Source organism: Monodon monoceros, unplaced genomic scaffold, assembly GCF_005190385.1.
Source record: "Monodon monoceros isolate NGI ecotype Baffin Bay Population unplaced genomic scaffold, NGI_Narwhal_1 Super_Scaffold_20, whole genome shotgun sequence".
NCBI classification, from domain to species: domain Eukaryota; kingdom Metazoa; phylum Chordata; class Mammalia; order Artiodactyla; family Monodontidae; genus Monodon; species Monodon monoceros.
Genome location: NW_021703777.1, coordinates 84,648,140 through 84,670,181, shown reverse-complemented (window position 1 = coordinate 84,670,181; position 22,042 = coordinate 84,648,140). Strand labels below are relative to the sequence as shown.

Here is a 22,042-nt window from a genome sequence, read left to right as displayed (position 1 = left end):
TTCACATGTCACCAAGTTTTTTTTTACGGTACTAGGGCCTCTCACTGTTGTGGCCTCTCCCGTTGTGGAGCACAGGCTCCGGACACGCAGGCTCAGTGGCCATGGTTCACGGGCCCAGCCGCTCCACGGCATGTGGGATCTTCCAGGACCCGTGCGCAGGAACCCATGTCCCCTGCAGCGGCAGGCGGACTCTCAACAACTGTGCCATCAGGGAAGCCCACATGTCACCGATTTTTGTCTTCTTTTTTTTTTTTACAATAACATTTACAGATATTTTGCTCTTGCCACATAATCTTTTACTCATAGACCTTATTTTACAAGTGGGTCTTCTTACTTGGTTTTAGCTTTTAAAATAGCATCATGATACTGAGAAGTTGCTACATTGAGAAGTACTATAATTTAGATTCTGGGTCTTAAACTGCACACAATCAACTCTGTGTGAATGGTAAGTGATCTGAATATTGCCTGACTCTAATGGTTTTAATTTATTTGTAGTCTGATTGGCCCCAATATCAGTCAGGGAAGTTCATTTATAAGTGTTCATATCATAGTAAAATTTTACGCTGAAGTCATTTTGGACAATATAGCAGCATCAACAAGCAATCCTTCTCCCTCATCTTTCTCCCAGGATTGAGAATAAAGTACTGAATTATTTCTTGCCAGAGTCTTTTGTAACTAGAGGTGGTTTTGTGAGAGAGCTTAAGGCAATAAGTAGCATGGAGTATTCTTGGGGGCTTCTTGGAAAAAAATAGTTTTTCCTCAAGAAAGAGAGACATACACAGTCATTGAGAACTCTTATTTCCTCCCTCCCTGCCTTTGTAGGCAGCAGTAGGAGAACATGTTACTTGGAACTGCAGTAACCATCCTGAGACTGAAGCAATAAGCTAGATGGTGAAAGCCAGCATGCTAAAGATGGCAAAATGGAAAAGAAAAGGAGAGCTCAGCTTCTTGATGATGTTGCTGAGGCACTGAACCAAACTTGGGACACTCTTCCAGATTTGTTGTTAATAATAAGTATCCTATAATTTAAACCACTGTTACTTGGATTTTCTCCTGAGAGTTTTATAATTTACAAGGAGTCAGCACAGTTCCTGAGATTGCTCACAGAGCCAGTAGCCCAATCTTCCCGTTTCACACACAGTTGCTTGGGACCAGAGGAAGAAAAAAAAAATGGGGAGTGGAGGATAGCGTGGTCTGATACTCAGCCTGGACTCAGAAATGAGGTGTGGGTGCCTTGTAAAGAGAGGTGGCAAACAGCATCAAAGGGGCTTTTTTCATGAAGGCTTTGGTGACCCTTGGGATTTAAGCACCTGTGGTGTTTTGCAGCTTTAAGATCACCAAGAAGCAGCACCCTGGACAGTGGCTTGGGGGCATCAGACATCACCCAAGTGAGCAGAGGAGGTAACAAGCAGAATTTTTCTTAAGCGCACCTGTGTCGTTTCCTAACAACTCTCAGGAGTGACAGGAAGAGACTTTGAAGAGGAGCCTGAGGTCTTGTGCTAGCACGTGGGGCTGCATATCCATGACAGGTAGTTGATATCTCTATGAGCTCATTTGTTCCCAAACACAGCGAGATCTGTGACATTCGTGATACACACAGCACACATAATAATTGTTATTTCAGTAAATTCCTGACGACATACAATTCAAGCCATTCTGCCGACACAGCATGCTAAAAGCAGTGTCTCCTTCTAAAATAACAGCTGAAAATCATTTTCATTGTAGATTGTAGAGTTTATGCAAGCCACACTCATGTGAATAAAGTAAGGACATGTTCTGTTATACCCTGAAGCATGCCTTGTTTCTGCTGGCAGGGTGTTTTTGATGTGGTCCACACCCTTGCCTCTGTGAAGTTACTGGTCAGTGATTTTAAATGCATCCCCTCGCCCACAGTGAAATCTGACACTACATTGTATGTAAAAGAAATCAAAGCAGCGCAGGTCTGAGAAAGTCAAGATTGGGCCTTATACATGTTGGCCTTATACATGTTGGCCCAGAGTACCTCTGCTCCGAATTTGAGGCAATTTCAAGGAGGCTTCTCTCTGCATCTAGTTTGCTGTTCTCTCCGTTTATACAGTTTTAACCATTCAGATTATTTGGACCCCTTTTGCTATCATTTGTTAGTCTGGGTCATGGTTCACTCTAACATGTCAGAAATAGAGTGTTTTCCCAATCCTCAACCACACTAGGTAGAGTAAGAATTTCCAAGGTAAAGTTCTCCCTTGAGGGATAAATATGGGAATCTGCACCTTCAATGACTTTAAAGTAATAAAATGTCCAGATACACAGGTGGGAGGGGCCTGTCTACAATTCCAGCTCTTTATGTGCTGGCCTTACCATCCCTTTGGGACTGAGAATTCCTTGATAGAAAGGACCATTTCTTACTTGTATTCCTTGCCATTCCTAGCACAGAGCAGGTGTTCTGAAAAGTCTGGCTAAATCGAATTGAAAAAAAACAGAGAACCGAGGGCATTCTAGAATTGAATTATACTCCAACACACCCGCTTCTATGTACGTGAGAAACACTTTTTTAATGTTAGGGTTAAATTTTGTTTTTGCTTGGGCATGCCTTCAGAATCAAATCTGAACTTCTTAATTGCTGCTTTAAGACTGAAAATTGTTTTCTCTTTAAAAGAAAAGTTTTTAAAGCCTCTATCTGTGCAAAGAACTGTGCTGGCTACTTTCACATGTTTTGCTACATTTCTTTAGGTACTTTCTATTCCCTTGTCAATTGAACTGAGCATTGTTTTTGCCAAATTATCTCAATTTAATATTTACTGATTTTTAATACTAGGTACACTATCCCCTCAGGTGGGTATTTTATCCTCTTGTTACAGATGAGAAAGCTGAAACTCTGATGACGGAAGGGACTCATGCAGTTCCAAGGCTACAGAGTAGGAGGGAAGCTAGACCATCTTCTGACTCGATGCACCATGCCTTTTCTTCGGCTCCATGGTTTCATTTCTTTCCCTTTAGTTATCTCTTTAGTTATTAATCACTTCACCCTTTTCAATCTCAAAAGAACTTTCTCCACAGTTTTCTTTTTTTGTTCATAGTGATGTTTGTGCCGGAGATTCCTGAATGGGTGGGGTGTTGGGATGGAGGGACTGTAAAGAGTTGAAGAGATGTACTCATCTACGAGTTTGAGAAATTCTGAGTTGTGGGAGAACGTTTTGTAGAGTCTGTCATTAATTGCCTTAAGTACTTTTTTTTTCCTTGCCTGCCTCATTCCAAAGATGTTTTAATAAACGAACCTGACCAAACAGGTTATTTGGAATTTGTATTTACCATCACAATATTCTGAACAGTTGTGTTGTGAAGACCAGGGTACTGTGCATAGATGCCAGAGGTCCAGTCCCTTTGAATTGTTATTGTTTACCTGGTTTAGTCCTTTGCTATTCAGAATATAGTCCTTGGGCCACCAGCGTCACCATCTCCTGGGAGCTTGCCAGAAATGCAGGTTAGCAGGTCCCACCAGAGGCCTATTGAATCAAAAGCTCTCTCTTGATGCCTAAGCACATTAAAATTTAATGCACTAGTTTTTGCAGCAATCTTGGTCTGTTTTCTTGGAATCTACATCTTCTCTGCTTAAAATATATGCATACACACATTTGAAATTAATTCTTTATTATTTTGGTGAGGTTATTCTAATACATATATTGTTCCATAGGCCTTATATTAGCTGGCTTTTGGAATGCCATTCAACTAATTAAATCAGCTACTTCTAGTTCTCTTAAAAAATTTTGCTATGTTACTTTGATGTCAAGAACCATGTTTTATTTACCTTTGTGTCCACAGTTTCTTGTATGTAAATGCTCAATAGGTTGAAAGCTGAATGAATTTTGAATTGATTTTTGATTGAACGAATGACTGCATGGAAGAAGAGAAATCTAGATGGCACGTTCCTTAAGGCTGGGACAATGTCTTAGCTATCCTGGAATTGCCAATGCTTCACAGAAAACCTATCAATAAATGCTTCTTGGTTAAGTTGTAGCTGTTAGATAAGGAGATGCTGTCTATTTATTCCTGGCATAAGACCCCAGAGAACAGAAAGAGAAGGGGGAAAAAGTGGAGTGCTAAGTATAGTACTAGGCCCCCTCACAATTGTTACCTCAGCTAATCATCAGAGCGTCTTGTCAACTGGGTATTATTTTACTAAGGCGGAAACTGAGTTCTGAAATTTAAGCACCTCGCCCAAGTTCACACAGCTAGCATCACAGCCTCATAATTTTTGGAAGTCATTTGCCATGTCTTTGTGTGCACTGCCCTGGTTCTATAGAGATTGGAAGGTTATTATTTTCCTTCACAATATTTTCCTATTATTTTCCTTTATAATAAAACACAAAATACACAACTTTCTGATTTCCCCTGGTGCATCAGAGGCGCTGCGGCTCTAGAGGAAAGAGCTCCTCCTCTTGCCTTTCAACAACAGACCAAGCAGGAACAATGGAGTGAAAAGCTACTCCCCTCCCCCCACCCCGCAGGTCGTTTTCTGCCAGCGGAACGCAGGGGCTGGAACCTTCAGGCGTGGGGGGGACCAGAGAGGAACGGACACACGGCCCGGCAGTTGCCTGGTAACGCCCGCTGGAGGAGTCCCTGCGTAATAAGGTCCCCGAGAAGTGTCACTGGCCCTGATTGGGACCCCGTACGTAGCCGGTTCTTTCCCCGCTAGCGGCCTGCCCCCGCTGCTTGGCGGGCTAGGACAGGGGAAATGTTGCAGGAGGAGTCGGATCTCGCTCTCATTATTGCCCAGATAGTCCAAAAGCTCAAGGGCTCCAATTTGTACGCTCAGTTGGAACGGCAGGCCTGGGTAAGTGAGGCTGAGTGGGAAGGGATGGAGACCAGCGGGGCCGTGGCGGTGCTTCGGCCTCCTTCTGCACCCCGCTGACCTAAGCCGAAGCCCGCCTCGGGTCTCTCCAGCTCCGTTCCTGGGCAGGGAAAAACCTCCCTTCCAGGTGTAAGCTCCACTTGCTCAGCTTCGGGCGTGAGAGTAATAGATTTTTTTTTTTTTTTTTTTTTAAAGAAAGGTGGGTCACGTCACGCCTTTCTTCAGGCCAGAGAACCGCTGAGGCTATTCATTCATATTGTAGTCCTTTACAGGGTCTAATTTTTTAAGCTGCTGGCGTCAGTGGAGGTAGGTTGGACTACTTTTTCCATCCTGTAGGTGGGTTTGAGCCCCCAGGTACATTTTGGCTTTCGCGTCTATATATCACCTTCTTGCACTCTACCCTCCCTGCAGTGATTGCCCGTCTAACCGTCCACTGGGCGTTTATCGAGTATTTTCTAATATGCTAAGTTCTTTGGATGCAGAGATTGATCAGGAGATCTTTCCCTTTTGTTTGTGAATGTGATAAATGGAATCATACAGTATGTAAAATTTTGTGCCTGGTTTCTGTCATTTTGCATAATGCTTTTGAAATTCATTCGTGTTGTTGGTATTTCAGTAGTTCTGTTCCTTTTTATTGTTGAGTAATATTTCATTGTTTGGATGTACTACGATTTGTTTATCCATTCATTTGTTGCTGGGCAGTTTTGGTTATAAAGCTATGGGTTGTTTCTGTTTATAGAGATTATGAGTAAAGCCAATACATGTTTTCTGGTATAGGTTTTTTGTTTTTTTTTTTGCGGTACGCGGGCCTCTCACAGCTGTGGCCTCTCGCGTTGCGGAGCACAGGCTCCGGACGCGCAGGCTCAGCGGCCATGGCTCACGGGCCCAGCCGCTCCGCGGCATGTGGGATCTTCCCGGACCGGGGCACGAACCCGTGTCCCCTGCATCGGCAGGCGGAGTCTCAACCGCTGCGCCACCAGGGAAGCCCTTTGTTTTGGTTTTTAGTTTTCTTTTCTCTTGGATAAACACCTAGGAGTGGAATTGCTGAGTTGTATGGTAAGTGTATGTCTATAAGAATCTGCCAAACTTTTCCAAAGTGGCTGTATTATTTTGCATTTCCACCAGCAGTTATGAGGATTGTTCTGCATCCTTGCTAGTGCTTGATGTCAGTTTTTAATTAATTAATTTTTATTTATAATTACACTACTCTAGTAGGAGCATAATGATATCCCATTGTGGCTTTAACTGCATTTGCTAAATGACTAAAGATATTGAGCATCTTATCAAATGTTTATATCTCCTTTGGTGAAGTAGTCTGTTCAAATCTTTTGCCTATTAAAAAAAATTGTGTTTGTTCTCATATTGTTGAATTGTAAGGATTCTTTATATATGGCATAAGTCCCTTATCAGATATGCAGCTTGCAAATACTTTCTCCCAGTCTGTGGTTTATCTTTTCATTTTCTTAACTGGGTCTTTCAAAGAGCAGAAATTTAGAATTTTGAACACATACATTTTTATCAATTTCTTTCATGATTTGTGCTTTTTGTGCCCTGCCTAAGAATCTTTGCCTCCCCCAAGGTCTCAAAAAGCTTCTCCACAGTATGGAGGTTCCTTAAAAAACTAAAAATAGAACTACCATACAACCCAGCAATCCCACTACTGGGCATATACCCTGAGAAAACCATAATTCCAAAAGAGTCAGGTACCAAAATGTTCATTGCAGCTCTGTTTACAATAGCCACGACATGGAAGCAACCTAAGTGCCCATCAACAGATGAATGGATAAAGAAGATGTGGCACATATATACAATGGAATATTACTCAGCCATAAAAAGAAACGAAATTGAGTTATTTGTAGTGAGGTGGATGGACCTAGAGTCTGTCATACAGAGCAAAGTAAGTCAGAAAGAGAAAAACAAATACTGTATGCTAACACATATATATGGAATCTAAGAAAAAAAAAAAAAAGGTCATGAAGAACCTAGGGGTAAAACGGGAATAAAGACACAGACCTACTAGAGAATGGACTTGAAGATATGGGGAAGGGGAAGGGTAAGCTGTGACAAAGTGAGAGAGTGGCATGGACATATATACACTACCAAACGTAAAGTAGATAGCTAGTGGGAAGCAGCCGTATCATAGCACAGGGAGATCAGCTCAGTGCTTTGTGACCACCTAGAAGGGTGGGATAGGGAGGGTGGGAGGGAGGGAGACGCAAGAGGGAAGAGCTATGGGAACATATGTATATGTATAACTGATTCACTTTGTTATAAAGCAGAAACTAACACACCATTGTAAAGCAATTATACTCCAATAAAGATGTTAAAAAATAAAAAAAAATAAAAATAAATGGATCATGTCAGGAGGGAAAACCAGAAAACGATAAATTCCATATGTTTAAAAAAAAGAAAAGAAAAAAAAGCTTCTCCTATGTTTTGTTCTAGAAGTTTTATTAGTTTTAGCTTGCACATTTAGATCTAGAATCCATTTTAAGTCAACATTTGTATATGATGTAATGTAAAGCTTTTTGTTGTTGTTGTTTTTTGCATGTGTATGTCTAATACCATACCTATTTCTAGTACTTATTTATTGACAAATCTATCCTTTCTCCACTAATTTTCTTGGCACCTTTGCTGAAAATTGATTTAGTACACACACACACACACACACACACACACGCGCACGCGTGCATGCGCAAATATTTCTTACTCTATCCTGTTCCATCAATCTATTTGTCTATTATTATGCTAATACCACACTATTTTGATTTTTATAACTTTATAGTAAGTCTTGAAATCAGGTAATTAGTCGTCCAACTTTGTTTCTCTTTTTCAATATTGTTTTGACTACTCTAGGTACTTTGCCATATGAATTTTAGAATTATCTTGTAAATTACTACAAAAAACTTACTGGGATTTGTATTGGGGTTATGTTGAATGTAGAGATCAATTTGGGGAGACTTGACATCTTAACAGTATTGAATTTTCTGGCCAATGAACATGTTTTGTGTCTCCATTTATTCTTATCTGCATTTTCTCTCATCACTGTTTTATAGTTAAGTGCACAAATATTGCACATATTTTATTAAGATTTTCCCCAAGTATTTCATGTTTTTTTGATGCTATTAACATGCTGACTTTTTTTCTCATTTCAGTTTCCAATTACTTGTTGTTAGTATACAGAAATAAAATTGATATTTGTATATTTACCATGTATCCTGGGGACTTACTAAACTTACTTGTTAGTTATAGTACCGTTTTTGTAGATTGCTTAGTATTTTCCAAGTATATGTGTCATTTGCGAATAAAGATGTTTTACTTCTTCCTTTCCAATCAGTGTGCCTTTTAGTTCTTTTTCTTGCCTTGTTACACTGGCTAGTGACACCAGTGCAATGTTGTATAGATGCTTTTTGTTAGGTTGAAGAAGCTCTCTTCTATTCCTGGTTTTCTGAGTGTTTTATTACTAATTGATGTTGAATTTTGTTAAATACTTTTCTTGTATCTGCTCATGTGATTTTTTAATATATGTTGATATGGTGAATAATACTATTTGGTTTTGATTGTTGAACCAATTTTGCATTCCTAAGATAAATTCTACTTGGCTATAATGCATTGTCCTTATATATTTCTTGATTCAACTTGCTAATACTTTGTTGAAGATTTTGTGAGTATTTTTATAAAGGATATTGGTTTATAGTTTTACTTTAACATCTTTGTCTAGATTTGATATCAGGTAATGCTGATCTCTTAAACTGAGTTGAGAAGTGTTCCCTTCTCTCCTGTTTTCTGGAAGAATTTGTATAGAAATGATATTATTTCCTCCTTAAATGTTTGGTAGAATTCCCAATAACGTTATTGGGGGCTGGAGTTTTCTTTGCAGGAACATTTTTTTTTTTTTTTTTTTTGCGGTATGCGGGCCTCTCACTGCTGTGGCCTCTCCCGTTGCGGAGCACAGGCTCTGGACACACAGGCTCAGCGGCCATGGCTCACGGGCCCAGCCGCTACACGGCATGTGGGATCTTCCCAGACCGGGGCACGAGCCTGTGTCCCCTGCATCGACAGGCAGACTCTCAACCACTGCGCCACCAGGGAAGCTCACGGGAACATTTTTTAATAAAGAATTTAATTTTTAAAACATGTGTGAGGCCATTCAGATTATGTTGTTGAATGTTCCACATGCGCTTGGAAAGCATGAGCATTCTGCTGTTACTGTACTATACATGTCAATTAGGTCAAGTATATTGACAATTTTGTTCAAGTGTTCTATATCTTTACTGAGTATGGAGGCTTCAGTCAGTACAGTCAGGAGCCAAGCTAGGCTTGAGTTTTGTTATTACTGTCATTAGCTTCAGTGTACCACAAGCTTCAAATTCAGTGGGCTGCTGTAACTTTGTGCTTAGAAATAGTCCTGGGGTACTGGAGGGTTTTTCTCAGTGTCTGTATCCTCAGTTTTCATTTGTCTCGTTTGCCTGTGCCACAGAGGGAGGTCTCTCTCCATGCTCTGATCCCTTCCTCAGCAGTAGTCTGTTGTTTGTTACTCAGTCCTAAGCTCATGGTAGATACAGGCGTTTTCTGTCCTCCTGGTCCTGTCTCAGTCCAGGTGCCTTGGGAGTGGGTCTTTGACAATGTTCCTTTCTCTTCTGCTTTTGGCAGCCAAACTTTGCCTTGTGGCAAATAATGGGTGAAAGAGAGATTCCTGCCTCTTTCTAGTTGTGGCTTACCTCTGCTATGTACTGGTACAGGATTTGGGGCCCGTGAGAGTTTTCTTATGTTTCCGCGAGGAAGACAGTTTTTGTATCTATCTCACCCCCAGAAGCAACAAATTATTGCCTCCCTCAGAGGTTTAAGGCCTCTTCCTCAAATGAGAGGAGAGTTTGGGCAAGGTGGCATGGTTGCATGCTTGTTTTGTAGTGGTAGCCTATCCTTTCTTGCACACCTGTGCCACAGAAGGGGGCTCTCTGCAGTTCCTGCTCTCCGTCCTGATGGAGACCTATGGAAGAGAGCATGCAAGTGAGTGTGAATTCCCCTTGGGTTCTGAGCTCCCAGTGTTTCTCAACTGACATGCTAGCCCACATTTCATCAATAACAGTTAACAATTTTAGCTGAATTCTTCGGTAGCCTCCTTTTCCTCCTGTGCTTTGCCAAATATGAAATAGTCTGGAGTCCCATCTGTCTTTAGAGGGGCTTGTTACTCTTTGGAATTTAGTTCACTTGATTGTCTTAAAACTTCAGTTTTTTGGTGAGTTGAAAAGTTATGATTTTGTAGATTATACCACTTTTTCTCATTGTTAGGGTGGGAGTGATGTTCCTTATTTTGGCTGTCCACATCCTATGCATTAGCAGAAGTCCAATAGTAAGTGCTGAAGGATTGAATCTACGTCAGGGAGAAAGATTGGTCTGTAATTTTCCTTTCTTGTAATGTCTTTGACAAGTTTTATATCAAGGTTATACTGGCCTGATAAAATGGTAGGGAAGTGTTCCCACCTTTTTTCTTTTCTATTTGATACAAAAATGTTTAACTGTGTTATTTCTTTCTTAAATGTTTGGAAGAATTCTCCATTGAAGCCTGTGTCTCAGATTTTCTTTTGAGAAGGTTTTTTATTTTGTTGTGTTTTGTTTTTAATTAGTAGACTTTATTTTTTAGAATGGTTTTAGGCTTACAGAAAAATTAAGTAAAAGGTACAGAGTTCCCATACATCCCCTTTCCTTATATACTGTTTCCCTTATTATTGGCATCTTGCATTAGTGTGGTACATTTGTTACTATTGGTGGACCAATCGATATTGATACATTATTATTAAAGTCCACAGTTTTCATCAGGGTTCACTGTTTGTGTTGTACAGGTCTATGGGTTTTGACAAATGTATGATACCGTGTATCTACTATTCCAGTATCTTACAGAATAGTTTTACAGTCCTAAAAAAAATTCCCTGTGCTCCACCTATGCATCCCTCCCTCCTTCCAAGCCCCTGGCAACCACTTGGTTTTTACTGTCTCTATAGTTTTGCCTTTGAGAATGTCCTATAGTTGTAATCATAACAGTATGTAGCTTCTTCAAATTGACTTCTTTCACTTGGCAATGTCCGTTATGTTACTGTATGTCTTTTTGTTTCTTGATAGCTTTTTTTTTCCTGAATAATATTATATTGTGGGGATGTATCAATTTGTTTATACATTCACTATCTGTTGAAGGACATCTTGGTTGCTTCCAAGATTGGCAGTTATGAATAAAACTGGTATAAACATTCCTGGGTAGATTTTTGTGTTGACATAAGTTTTCAGCTAATTTTGGTAAATACCAAGAAGCATGATTTCTGGCTTGTATGGTAAAAATTTGGTAGAAACTGACAACTTGTCTTCCATTGTGGCTATACCATTTTTGCATTCTCACCAGCACTGACTGAGAGTTCCTGTTGCTGTACATTCTCACCCGCGTTTGGTGTTATCAGTGTTTTAGATTTTGGCCATTCTGAGAGGTGTGTTCTGATATCTCACTGTTTTAATCTGCAATTCCCGAGTGACATGTGATATTGAATATCTTTTCATATGTTTATTTGCCGTCTGTATGTCTTCTTTGGTGAGGTGTCCCTTCAGGTCTTTTGCCCATTTTTAATTGGGTGTTCTTATTGTTGAGTTTTAGGAGTCTGTTTTATGTTTTGGGTACAAGTCCTTTATCAGATATGTGCTTTGCAAATATCTTCTCCCAATTTGTGGCCAGTCTTTTCATTCTCTTAGCAGTATCTTTCTCAGAGAAGTTTTTAATTTTAATGAAGTCCAACTTATCAATTTTTTTCTTTTATGGATCATGCTTTTGGTGTTATGTCTAAGAATTAATCACCAAACTTAGATTTTATCCTATGTTATCTTTTAGAAGTCTTATGGATCTGGGTTTTACATTTATGATCCTTTTTTTTCTTTTTTTTTTGCATGTGGATGACCAGTTGTTCCAGTACAATTTGTTGAAAAGACTGTCTTTGCTCCATTGAATTGCCTTTGCTCTTTTTTCAAAGATCAGTTGACTATGTTTGTGTTGGTATTTCTGAGTCTCTATTCTATTCCATTGATCTACTTGTCTATTTTTTAACATTGCCACATTGTCTTGATTTTGGTAGCTTTATAATAAGTTGAAGTTGTCAGTCCTCCAGTTTTGTTCTGCTTCAGCATTGTGTTGGAAAGATTTTAAAGAACAGATTCAATTTTTAATAGATATAGGAGTATTCAGATTTTCTATTCCTTCTATTGTCAGCTTTGATAAATTGTGTTTTTCAAAGAATTTGTTCATTTAAATGATATAAATAATTGGCTTAAAGTTGTCTATAATAAGCTATTATTTCTTTATAATGTCTGAAAAGTCTGTCACAGTTTCTGATTATGAAAATTTGTGTGCATATGTGTCTTTGAACAGTTTTGCTAGGTGTTTATCTATTTAATTGATCTCATCAAAGAACCAGTTTTAGCTTTGCAGTTTTCTCTTAATTTTGGATCACATCTTTATTATTAATTTTCTCCTATTTTCTTTGGGATTGATTTGCTGTTCTTTTTTTAGTTTCTTGAGATGGAAAACTAGATCATGGATTTCATGATATTTCATGATATTTCATAATATTTTCTTTTTTTTTTGTACTTTTTTCGAAGTACAGTTACTGTACAATATTATGTTATAGGTGTAAAATATAGTGATTCACAATTTTTAAAAGTTGTACTCCACTTATAGTTGTTATAAAATATTGGCTGTATTCACCACGTGGTACAATATATCCTTGTAGTTATTTTATACCTAATAGTTTATACCTCTTAATCCCCTACTCCTATATTGCTCCTCCCTTCCCTCTCCCCACTGGTAATGACTAGTTTGTTTTCTGTATCTGTGAGTATGCTTCTTTTTTGTTTATTCACTAGTTTAAAAATTTTTTAGATTTCACATATAAGTGATATCATATAGCATTTGTCTTTCTGTATGACCTATTTCACTTAGCATAATGACTTCCAAGTCCATCGATATTGCTGCAAATGGCAAAGTTTTGTTCTTTTTATGGCTAAGTAGTATTCCATTGCATGCATATATATATGTGTGTGTGTGTGTGTGTGTGTGTGTGTGTGTATATAATATATATATATATAAAATCTCCCATCTTCTTTATCCATTCATCTAATGATGAACACTTAGGTGGCTTCCATATCTTGGCAATTGCAAATAATGCTGCTGTGAACATTGAGGTGCATGTATCTTTTGGAATTAGTGTTTTTGGTTTTTCTGGATATGTACCCAGGAGTGGAATTGCTGGATCATATGGTAGTTCTATTTTTAGTTTTTTGAGAAACTTCCATACTGTTTTCCATAGTGGCTGTACCAATTTACCTTCCCACTAACAGTGTAGGAGGGTTCCCTTTTCTCCACATCCTCGCCAACATTTGTAACTTATGTTCTTCATGATAACTATTCTGACAGGTATGAGCTTTCGATGTGCACTTCCCTGATGATTAACAATGTTGAGCATCTTTTCATGTGCCTTTTGGCCATCTGCATTTCTTCTTTTAAAAAATGTCTATTCAGTTGTTCTGCCCATTTTTTAATCAGGTAGTGTTTTTTTATATTGAGTTGTATGAGCTGTTTATATATGTTGCATATTAATCCCTTATCAGACATATTGTTTGCGAATATTTTCTCCCATTCAGTAGGTTGTCTTTTTGCTTTGTCAATGGTTTTCTTTGCTGTGCCAAAGCTTTTAAATTTAATTAGACTGCATTTGTTTATTTGCTTTTATTTCCTATGATTTAGGAGATGGATCCAAAAAATTATTGCTGTGATTTATGTCAAAGAGTGTTCTGCTTATATTTTTCTCTAGGAGTTTTATAGTATCTGGTCTTACATTTAGGTCTTTAATTCATTTTGAGTTTATTTTTGTATATGTTGTTACAGAATGTTCAAATTTGTTTTTTTACATGTAGCTGTCCAGGTTTCCCAGTACCACTTATTGAAGAGACTGTTTTTTCTCTGTTGTATATTCTTGCCTCCTTTGTTGCAGATTAATTGACCTTAAGTGTGTGGGTTTATTTCTGGGCTGTCTATCATGTTGCATTGATATATGTGTCTGTTTTTTTTTTTTTGTTTTTGTTTTTGCGGTACACGGACCTCTCACTGTTGTGGCCTCTCCCATTGTGGAGCACAGGCTCCGGACGTGCAGGCTCAGCGGCCATGGCTCACAGGCCCAGCCGCTCCGCGGCATGTGGGATCTTCCCGGACCAGGGCACAAACCCGTGTCCCCTGCATTGGCAGGTGGACTCTCAACCACTGTGCCACCAGGGAAGCCCTATGTGTCTGTTTTTGTGCCAATACTATACTGTTTTGATTACTGTAGCTTTGTAGTATGAAGTCAGGGAGCATGATTCCTTAGCTCTGTTCTTTTTCTCAAGATTTTCTTGGCTGTTTGAGGTCTTTTGTATTTCCATACAAATTTTAAAATTATTTGTTCTAGTTCTGTGAAAAATGCCATTGGTATTTTGATAGGGATTGCACTGAACCTGTAGATTGCCTTGGGTAGTATGGTTATTTTGACAATATTGATTCTTCCAATTCAAGAACACGGTGTATCTTTCCATCTGTTTGTGTTGTCTTCAGTTTCTTTCAAGAATGTCTAGCAGTTTTCTGAGTATAGGTCTTTTACTTCCTTAGGCAGGTTTATTCCGAGGTATTTTATTGGTTTTGATGTGATGGTAAATGGGATTGTTTCCTTAATTTCTCTTTCTGATTGTTGTTAGTATACAGAAATGCAATAGATTTCTGTATGTTAATTTTGTATCCTTCAACTTTATTCTATTCATTGATGAGCTCTTGTTTTCTGGTGGCATCTTTAAGATTTTCTATGTATAGTATCATGTCAATGTTATTGATTTCCAGCTTAATGTCAGTGTTGTCAGAGAACGTTCTCTGACTGATTATTTTAAAATTTGTTGAGGCTTGCTTTACAATCTAGTATGTAGTCAATTTTGCTGCGTGTTCCACATGCACTTGTAAATAATGTGTATCTGTCACTGTTGGGTCAGGTTGGCTATATATGTCACTGAATTCCAGGTGTCAGTTATGCTGTTCAGCTTTTCTATAATCTTATTGAATTTTTTTCTGTTTGTTACCAGCTATTCAAAGATATATGTTTAAATCTCCCATCATGCTTGTATATTTGTCTATTTCTTTTAATTCTCTAAATTTTTAAATTTATTTTAATTTTAAGGCTATTTCATTGGTTGTATATAGCTTTATATTGTGATAGCTTCCTGGTGGATTAACCCCTTAATCTTTATGAAATGTCCTTCTTTATCTCTAATAAGGTTCTCGCCTTAAAGTCTGTTTTGTCCAATGTTAGTATAGCCACAACAGCTTTTTTTGGTTAGTGGTTGCATGGTATGACTTTTTCCATACTTTTATTTTCACCCTTTCTGCATCAGCGTCCTTGTATAGTTGTTTTTTAAATCCAGGCTGACAAATCTTTTTATTTTATTATTTAGTATATTTACATTTAATGAATTTACTGATATATTTGGTTTTATATTTCTGGTCTTAATATTTGGTTTTTTAATTTGATACATTTGCTTCACATTCTGCTTTCTCTCTTTTCTTGTATTCTTTTGGATTATTCAGATTTTATTCAAATATTTTTGTTGTTCTATTTTTGTCTCCATTAATGTGATAGTTACACATTATTTTACTGTTATTTATGTAGCTACCCTAGAGGTTACAGTATTTATTCTTGATTAATTGTAGTCTTGAATAAACTAATTTTTTTTTTTTTTACTGTTTCCCTGTAATGTAATGCTAGAACTTAGAACACTTTACTTATTTACACCTCTTTCCTTTGTGTTATTTTTGTTATGCATTTTATTTTAAATTCCACAAGACATTGCTATTATTCTTTTGTAGCATAAGTATTTAGTCAGTATTTGCTGGGGTTTATTTTTGGTTTTTTTGGTTTTGCATTTTAGTATTTTTAATGGTATTGCCAGCATCAGTGCATTCATTATGTGATTTTTCAGAAAGGAGTCGAAATCCTCTGACCTCGATTCTGATTGCTTCTGATTTGTAGCTGAACTGCCTGAATGGGAAAGTTAAGACTATCTTAAGAAAGAAAAAAAGCAATATTTACTCATTTTTAACCAATTTTTATCCTTTTTGTTTCTCCTTATTCCCTCCTGCTTTTCTGTATTTACCCTGGGATTATTTTTCTTCTGCTATAACAACTCTTTTTAGTATTTGTTTCAGTGCAAGTTTCTGGGTGACAAGCTGCTCAGTTTTACTTGTCTGATGATGTCTTTATTTTTGAAGGATTCTTTTTTTTCTGTGCATAAATTTCAAAGTTGTCAGTAATTTTTTTGTCAGCCTGTTGAGACATTTCATTGCTTTCTGGCCTCTTTGTTTTCTGTTGTAAAGTCAGCCATCAGGCTTTTTGTTATCCACTGAATGTATGTCCCTCACCTTCACTCTGGCTGTTTTAACATTTTCTATCTTTGATTTTCAGCAGTCTTGTTAAGATGTGCCTTGGTGTGTTATTATTGTTGTTTGCATTATTATTATTATTATTATCATTTAATTTATTCTGGTTTGAGTTTGTGGGGCTTCTTAAATCTGGGGTTGATATCTTTCTCCAGTTTTGAAAAATTCTTCGTCATTATCTGTTTGAATATTTGTTCTGCCACATTTTTCTCTCCTTTCTTTCTGAGACTCCAATTTGTACGCCTATTAGATTTTTCACTGAGTCTTACTTATCTCTAGTACTCTTTTTCTTCACTTTACATTATTTTTTTCCTCTGTGCTTCAGTTTGGAAATTTTCTTTTGGCCTTCTTTCAATTCACCAATCCCGTTTTATGCTATTTTATATCTCTTGGTAAATCCATCTCATGAATTCTTATTACATTTAGTGTATTTTTCAATTCTAAAATTTCCAAATGGTTCTCTTTTATTGATTCCAGTTCTCAGGTAAAATTACCTGCTTTTCATCTACTTTGTCCAGTTTTTCTCTTTTAAAAAAATATAACTCAATTGTTTTAAAGTCTTTGTCAGTTAACACCAAAATCTGGATCATATGTGGATCTCTGTCTATGGTGTTATTTTCTCTTATCTTTTATTCATCTGATTTTGTCTGCTGGCATGCCTAGTAACTTTTATTTGTTGCCAGGCATTGTGTCCAAAAAACTGTAATGCCTCCTTTTTTGAGGGTTCACTCTCCCCTCCACTGGGCAGATAGTCCTGTGACTGATTTCCTTAATCCAGTTAGGGAGTGTGCTGGTTTGAGGCTGAGTTTTACTTTCAGGCTCAATTTTCCTCTGGTTCTTTCCTGGCTCTCACAAGTTTTCAGCTAAGAATTTGATATACTCTAAGGGTCTTTGCCCTTTGGGTCCCAGACTCTAACCTTTTTCTTGTCAGACTGCTAAAAAACTTTTTCACAGGTTTCATGCTTAGGTTTGTAACCTTCTACCCCACAGAGTTCTAGTATTCAAAAAGTTCCTTGAGAAAACTGGCCATGTGCGTAAGATCTCCAAGTCTATGCAACACCTCTGCTTATTTCTCTGTCCAACCTTGGTAGCCCTCCACCAGGCTTTGTACTGGGTTTGTCCTGATTCTCAGCCTTCTGTTCATGCTCAGAATAATGATCCCAGGGAAAATGTTGCTACAGAAGCCAGTTCGTCTCTCAAGATTTTTTTCTCTTTCTGTTTCTCTAGTTCTTGTTCTCTCAACAACTCTTTTCTGTCTTCAGATATTTGGATTTTTGTTTGTTTGGTTGGTTCTACTAGTTGTTCTACATAGGGATGCTGATCGACCACCAGCTCCTACATACAACTTGGAAGCATAAAGCCTATTTTGTGAGGACTGAACAAGATAATATGCCAGGCACATAGTAAGTACTCAGTAAATAGAAGTCTGAGTTAAAAGTCCAAATGGAATATCACTCCTTTTTCTAAAACCCCTCAATGCTTTTCATTGCCCTTGGAAAAATGTACAGAGTCCTTGATTAGGCCTACAAAGCTTGGTGGCACTGTTCTTCACACTCTACTCTTCAGCCATAACTGTCTAAGCTTTATAGATCTTCCATAACCTTACAGTTTAGTTTAGATACTTCTTTTTTTGTGATCCATAGTACCTGGAACTTTATTTTTTGTAGTATTTAAACATCTGCCTTCCCCGCTAAAGTCTGTTACATGAAGGCAAGAAAAGACTGTGTCTCTTGTCCTGCTCTTTTTTACACCTAGCATAATGACTGGCCTGAGAAGGGTGCTCAACATATCTTTATTAAATGGAAAAAATCCCAATTCTTCTTTTTTAATGTTCATTCTAACAGTATATATTGAGTACCTACTATGTGCCAGTTACTTTACTAAATGATAAAATAATACAAAAAGCATCTTTACCTTAAGGAATTCAAAGTCTGCTGTGGCACTCTGCTTTTCTTTAAAAATGTTTTTCCTTTAAATATTTCTTTTTATTCTAATTTGGGATCTAATAAGTCAATAGCTGTTTCTCAATTTTGTAAGAAAGCCTGAAGCTTCAGAAAATAAGCAGTAATGACAAAACTTTTTTTGAAGATTTTTGTATTTCACAGTTGCAAATAAGAGATTCATGACCTATATAAATTATAACTTCATTTGGATATTACTGCCCTGAAGACATATTCTTGTTCCTTTCTGTTTTGAACTCCACTTCTATTAATTCAATGTGATTCTTTATTTTGATTATTCAACAAATATTTATTGAGTGTTTACTATGTGTCAGGCACAATTCTAGGCCCAGGGGATAAAACAATGAATAAGATAAAGTTCTGCCCTCATGGCAAGATGATAGTATTACAGATAAATACAGGTCCATAATCCCTTCTCCAAAACCTGGGGAAGATATGTTTTGGAATTCACATTTTTCAAATTTTAGAAAGGTAATTCATGCATATTTGTATGTTATTTAATATCCTTACCATTGTCTTACAGCACCTTGTAATTATACACATTAATATTAATGTAGCAAAATGTATGAATTTTTACACTAAGTGTGATAAATAAGGACTATAAATAGTCTCATGTCTATTCAGGTCAGATCAGATTTTGCTACCAAATGAGTTCAAGTCAGGACAGATTTCTGCCACTAAGTCAGTTATGAAAAAACTTTGGTTTTCAAAGCTTTTCAGGTTTTGGAATTTCCTGTAAAGGATTATGTATCTATGTAACATCAGGCAGTTAATTGTCTTGAGGTAATAAAACGTAGAGCAAGGAGGAAAGATAAAGGAGGGTAAGGAGATAGTTACATGGGAAACTCAAAAACATGTATTTGGCCGATTCTTAAGATAAAATAAGAGATCTATAACATTATAGATTCATACTTTAAAATAATATAATTATAAATCCTTTAAAAGTAATATAATGTGGTCTTGGGCTTGAAAAAATAAGTGATAATGATTTTGCCTTAGTTTATATCCAATAGCTCAGGCATTTAATAGAAATCAGTTAACTCTTAAAAGGCAACTTTACAATCAGCCTTGATAATATACATTTAAACAACTGGCTGTTTATTTGTTACACGCCTTTAAAAATGTAATCAGGAGGGCATTTTCCTGCCACGAGCATTTTCTGTACTGCCTTCATTTTATCTGAGTATATTCAGAAAGTGCTACAGCAGTGTTGGCCCAACTTAATTAGAAAAATAAAAATCACACCGAATACTTCAAAGACAAATATAAATGATTTTCAGATTTTTCCCTTGCCACTAGTGCTTCTCTTTTAGTATTAAACATTGACTTTATTTTAATGTATCCTTTTATGTATTGAAGTTTAATTATTTAAGATCTTGGTATAATAACATGGAATTTTGTGTTTCTAGAAAAAGCTTATGGTTTTTGATTTCTGAGTTTTCCTAAATTATGAAGTCAACCTACATCTTAAAATTGAATTTGTTCACTCATCCTCTAGACATTAGAGTGATAGCTTAATTCCAAATTTGATCTCTAGCACCAGATCAACATTGTTATTTTGTATCATGCATTATTTGTGTTTAAAATGGATGTTGTGTAAAACCTCAAATGTTATTTCCATTCCATTAAGTGCTTAATAAGTCTTGTTGCTCAGATTGTTATTATAAATAATAGAATTGTGAAAGGAAGGAATCTGAAAGAAGATAAGCTTTGGAGAGAGAAGGAATAATATAACTGATAGGATGTTGTCATGAGTCTAGAACCCCATAGCTTCTTAATGCTGGTGTCCCTTACTAAAAAACTTATGAAATTGTATCTCAAATATCGTTTGTTATTCATCGTTATTAGAAATATGTACCATATAGAGAGAGTTTAGAGATCGTACAAATGAGAGAAGAAACTGACATTTATTTATTATTTATTTTAGGGAAATGAAAATTAAATAGATTTAATTAAATAGATTTTAATTAAATACATTTTCTGTAAGGCATGGATGGATTGAACATATATAAAGTCCTGTGCCATGATTAGAGCTTATTATCTTCTGTCTTTTTTTTCTCTCTAGGGTGGGATTGGAATATATTAGGGGAAGTTCCATATTGAACTACTGCATTTATTATATAAATCACAATTCAGTGACTCTGATTGTGTTTGATGTGAGCCAGGGAGTGGTATCATCCTTACCAATATCTGCCTTGGCTACTGTCATGTCCTTTCATCTTGGAAAGTAAGACAGTGAAGAAATGAATCATGGTATACAGGATTTCAAAATAAGGAACCTCTTGTCTCCATAGAATTTAGGTACTTGAGGGATTAGATAACTATTAAAATGTGGATCTGCTTTGTGTAAGTAAGTACATCTCTTCATGTTTTATTTCAGTACTGAGTTGCTTAGAGGTCATGTAGGGTTCTTGAATTAGGTAAGGCCAAGTTGAAATGAGAAGGAAAAGTACAATATATTATGAAAGGAGGCTAAGAAGTAAAGATGTAGAGGAAGGGGCATAAGACAGTCAGTGCTGGCTAAGAAGGGGGTCAGCTTGGGAACATCAGCAAAAGAAAGCCAGTGAAGGATCCATCCTCAGGTGAGAGAAACCAGAGCAGAGTTCGAATTATACAATACAGATTCAGTATTAAGGCATGGTCAGCTTGCACAGAGCCAAAATTTCCAGTTTGAAACTAAAACTCATTCTTGGCTACAATGCACGTCCACTGGAACTACGGGCCTTACAGAAACAAATCTGGTTTACAGTTTTAGAAAGAACCAAAAGTATTAGGAAGAAAAGGGGGTACCCAATTCAGCATGTTTTAATTGAGCCTCTTTTCTGTGGTGGTGATGGGCTCTTGAGAAAAATTCGACGAAGTACAAAACAGATAAGAATGTTTGCGTTTGATGTGGGAAAGGGCACTATTTCCTTTTTTTTTTCTTCTCCCTTAGCTTTTTGTTTACCTCATGAAATACGTTTTGAGTTCCACAAGAGTGAGGGAGGACTATGTGTTGGTTTTCTTTTTATACTGAGGAACTGGCATGTGGGACGTGTTCAGTTAATTATTGAAATAAGAATGCAAATGAATAGGCATATACTAGGGTATAACTATACTAAAAGGAGACCCCTGGGATTGGAGAAGGCTTGGATGGCACTCAAGGTGGGAAGATGGGAGTGAATTCCCAATGTAGGAACAGTGAGAAGGCTAAGCAGAAGGTTTCTGTTATAGGGTACTTCTAGAGAGATGAGATTATATAAATTGAGTGGGACAAGATTTTTAGAGGCTTGTAAATGCCAGAACGGGTTTGACTTTATTTTATAGGCAGTGAAGTGGTCATTGAGGTATTTTGAGGAGGGTGAAGACATAAAGGTGGCTTTTTGGGACACTAGTCAGGCACTGGTGAGCAGGATAGATAGGAATCCAGACAATGTTCCCCCTTCATCCTCCACTTTATTTCTTCCTACGTTCTATTGGAACTTTGACTATTCTACAAACTGATGGTGCACAAGAACATTCCCATGCCTCTGCTCAGTCTGTCCTCTCAACCTCTATGCCTTTGCTCCCCTTTTCCAGTTTCTTCTATTAGAGTTAATTGTTCCTTTCTCTGTGGATGATACCTCTGTTGTAACATATTTTCTTATAGCTATCTTCCTTTCTGGACTAAAAATTCCAAATACAAGGACAATGTCTTATTCATCGTGTTCCCCATGGTTTTGTTTTATGCACTTTTATTTGTAACCTTTTTTTCCTCCTGTTTGGTTTTGTTGTTGTTGTTTTTTGCTG

At 37.2% G+C, this 22,042-nt stretch overlaps 1 protein-coding gene across 2 annotated transcripts in view; it reads left to right on the top strand.

Moving 5' to 3' along the window:
• Nucleotides 1-4,598: 4,598 nt before the first annotated feature.
• Nucleotides 4,599-22,042, top strand: part of TBC1D19 (TBC1 domain family member 19) — a 156,222-nt gene continuing 138,778 nt past the window's right edge. The window contains exon 1 of one of the 2 annotated variants that reach the window (XM_029235522.1): nt 4,599-4,810. In XM_029235522.1, the coding sequence (XP_029091355.1) occupies nt 4,712-4,810 (99 nt within the window). In that variant the 5' untranslated portion in view covers nt 4,599-4,711. The remainder of the gene's footprint in view (nt 4,811-22,042) is intronic. The other variant, XM_029235523.1, reaches the window with a different exon arrangement.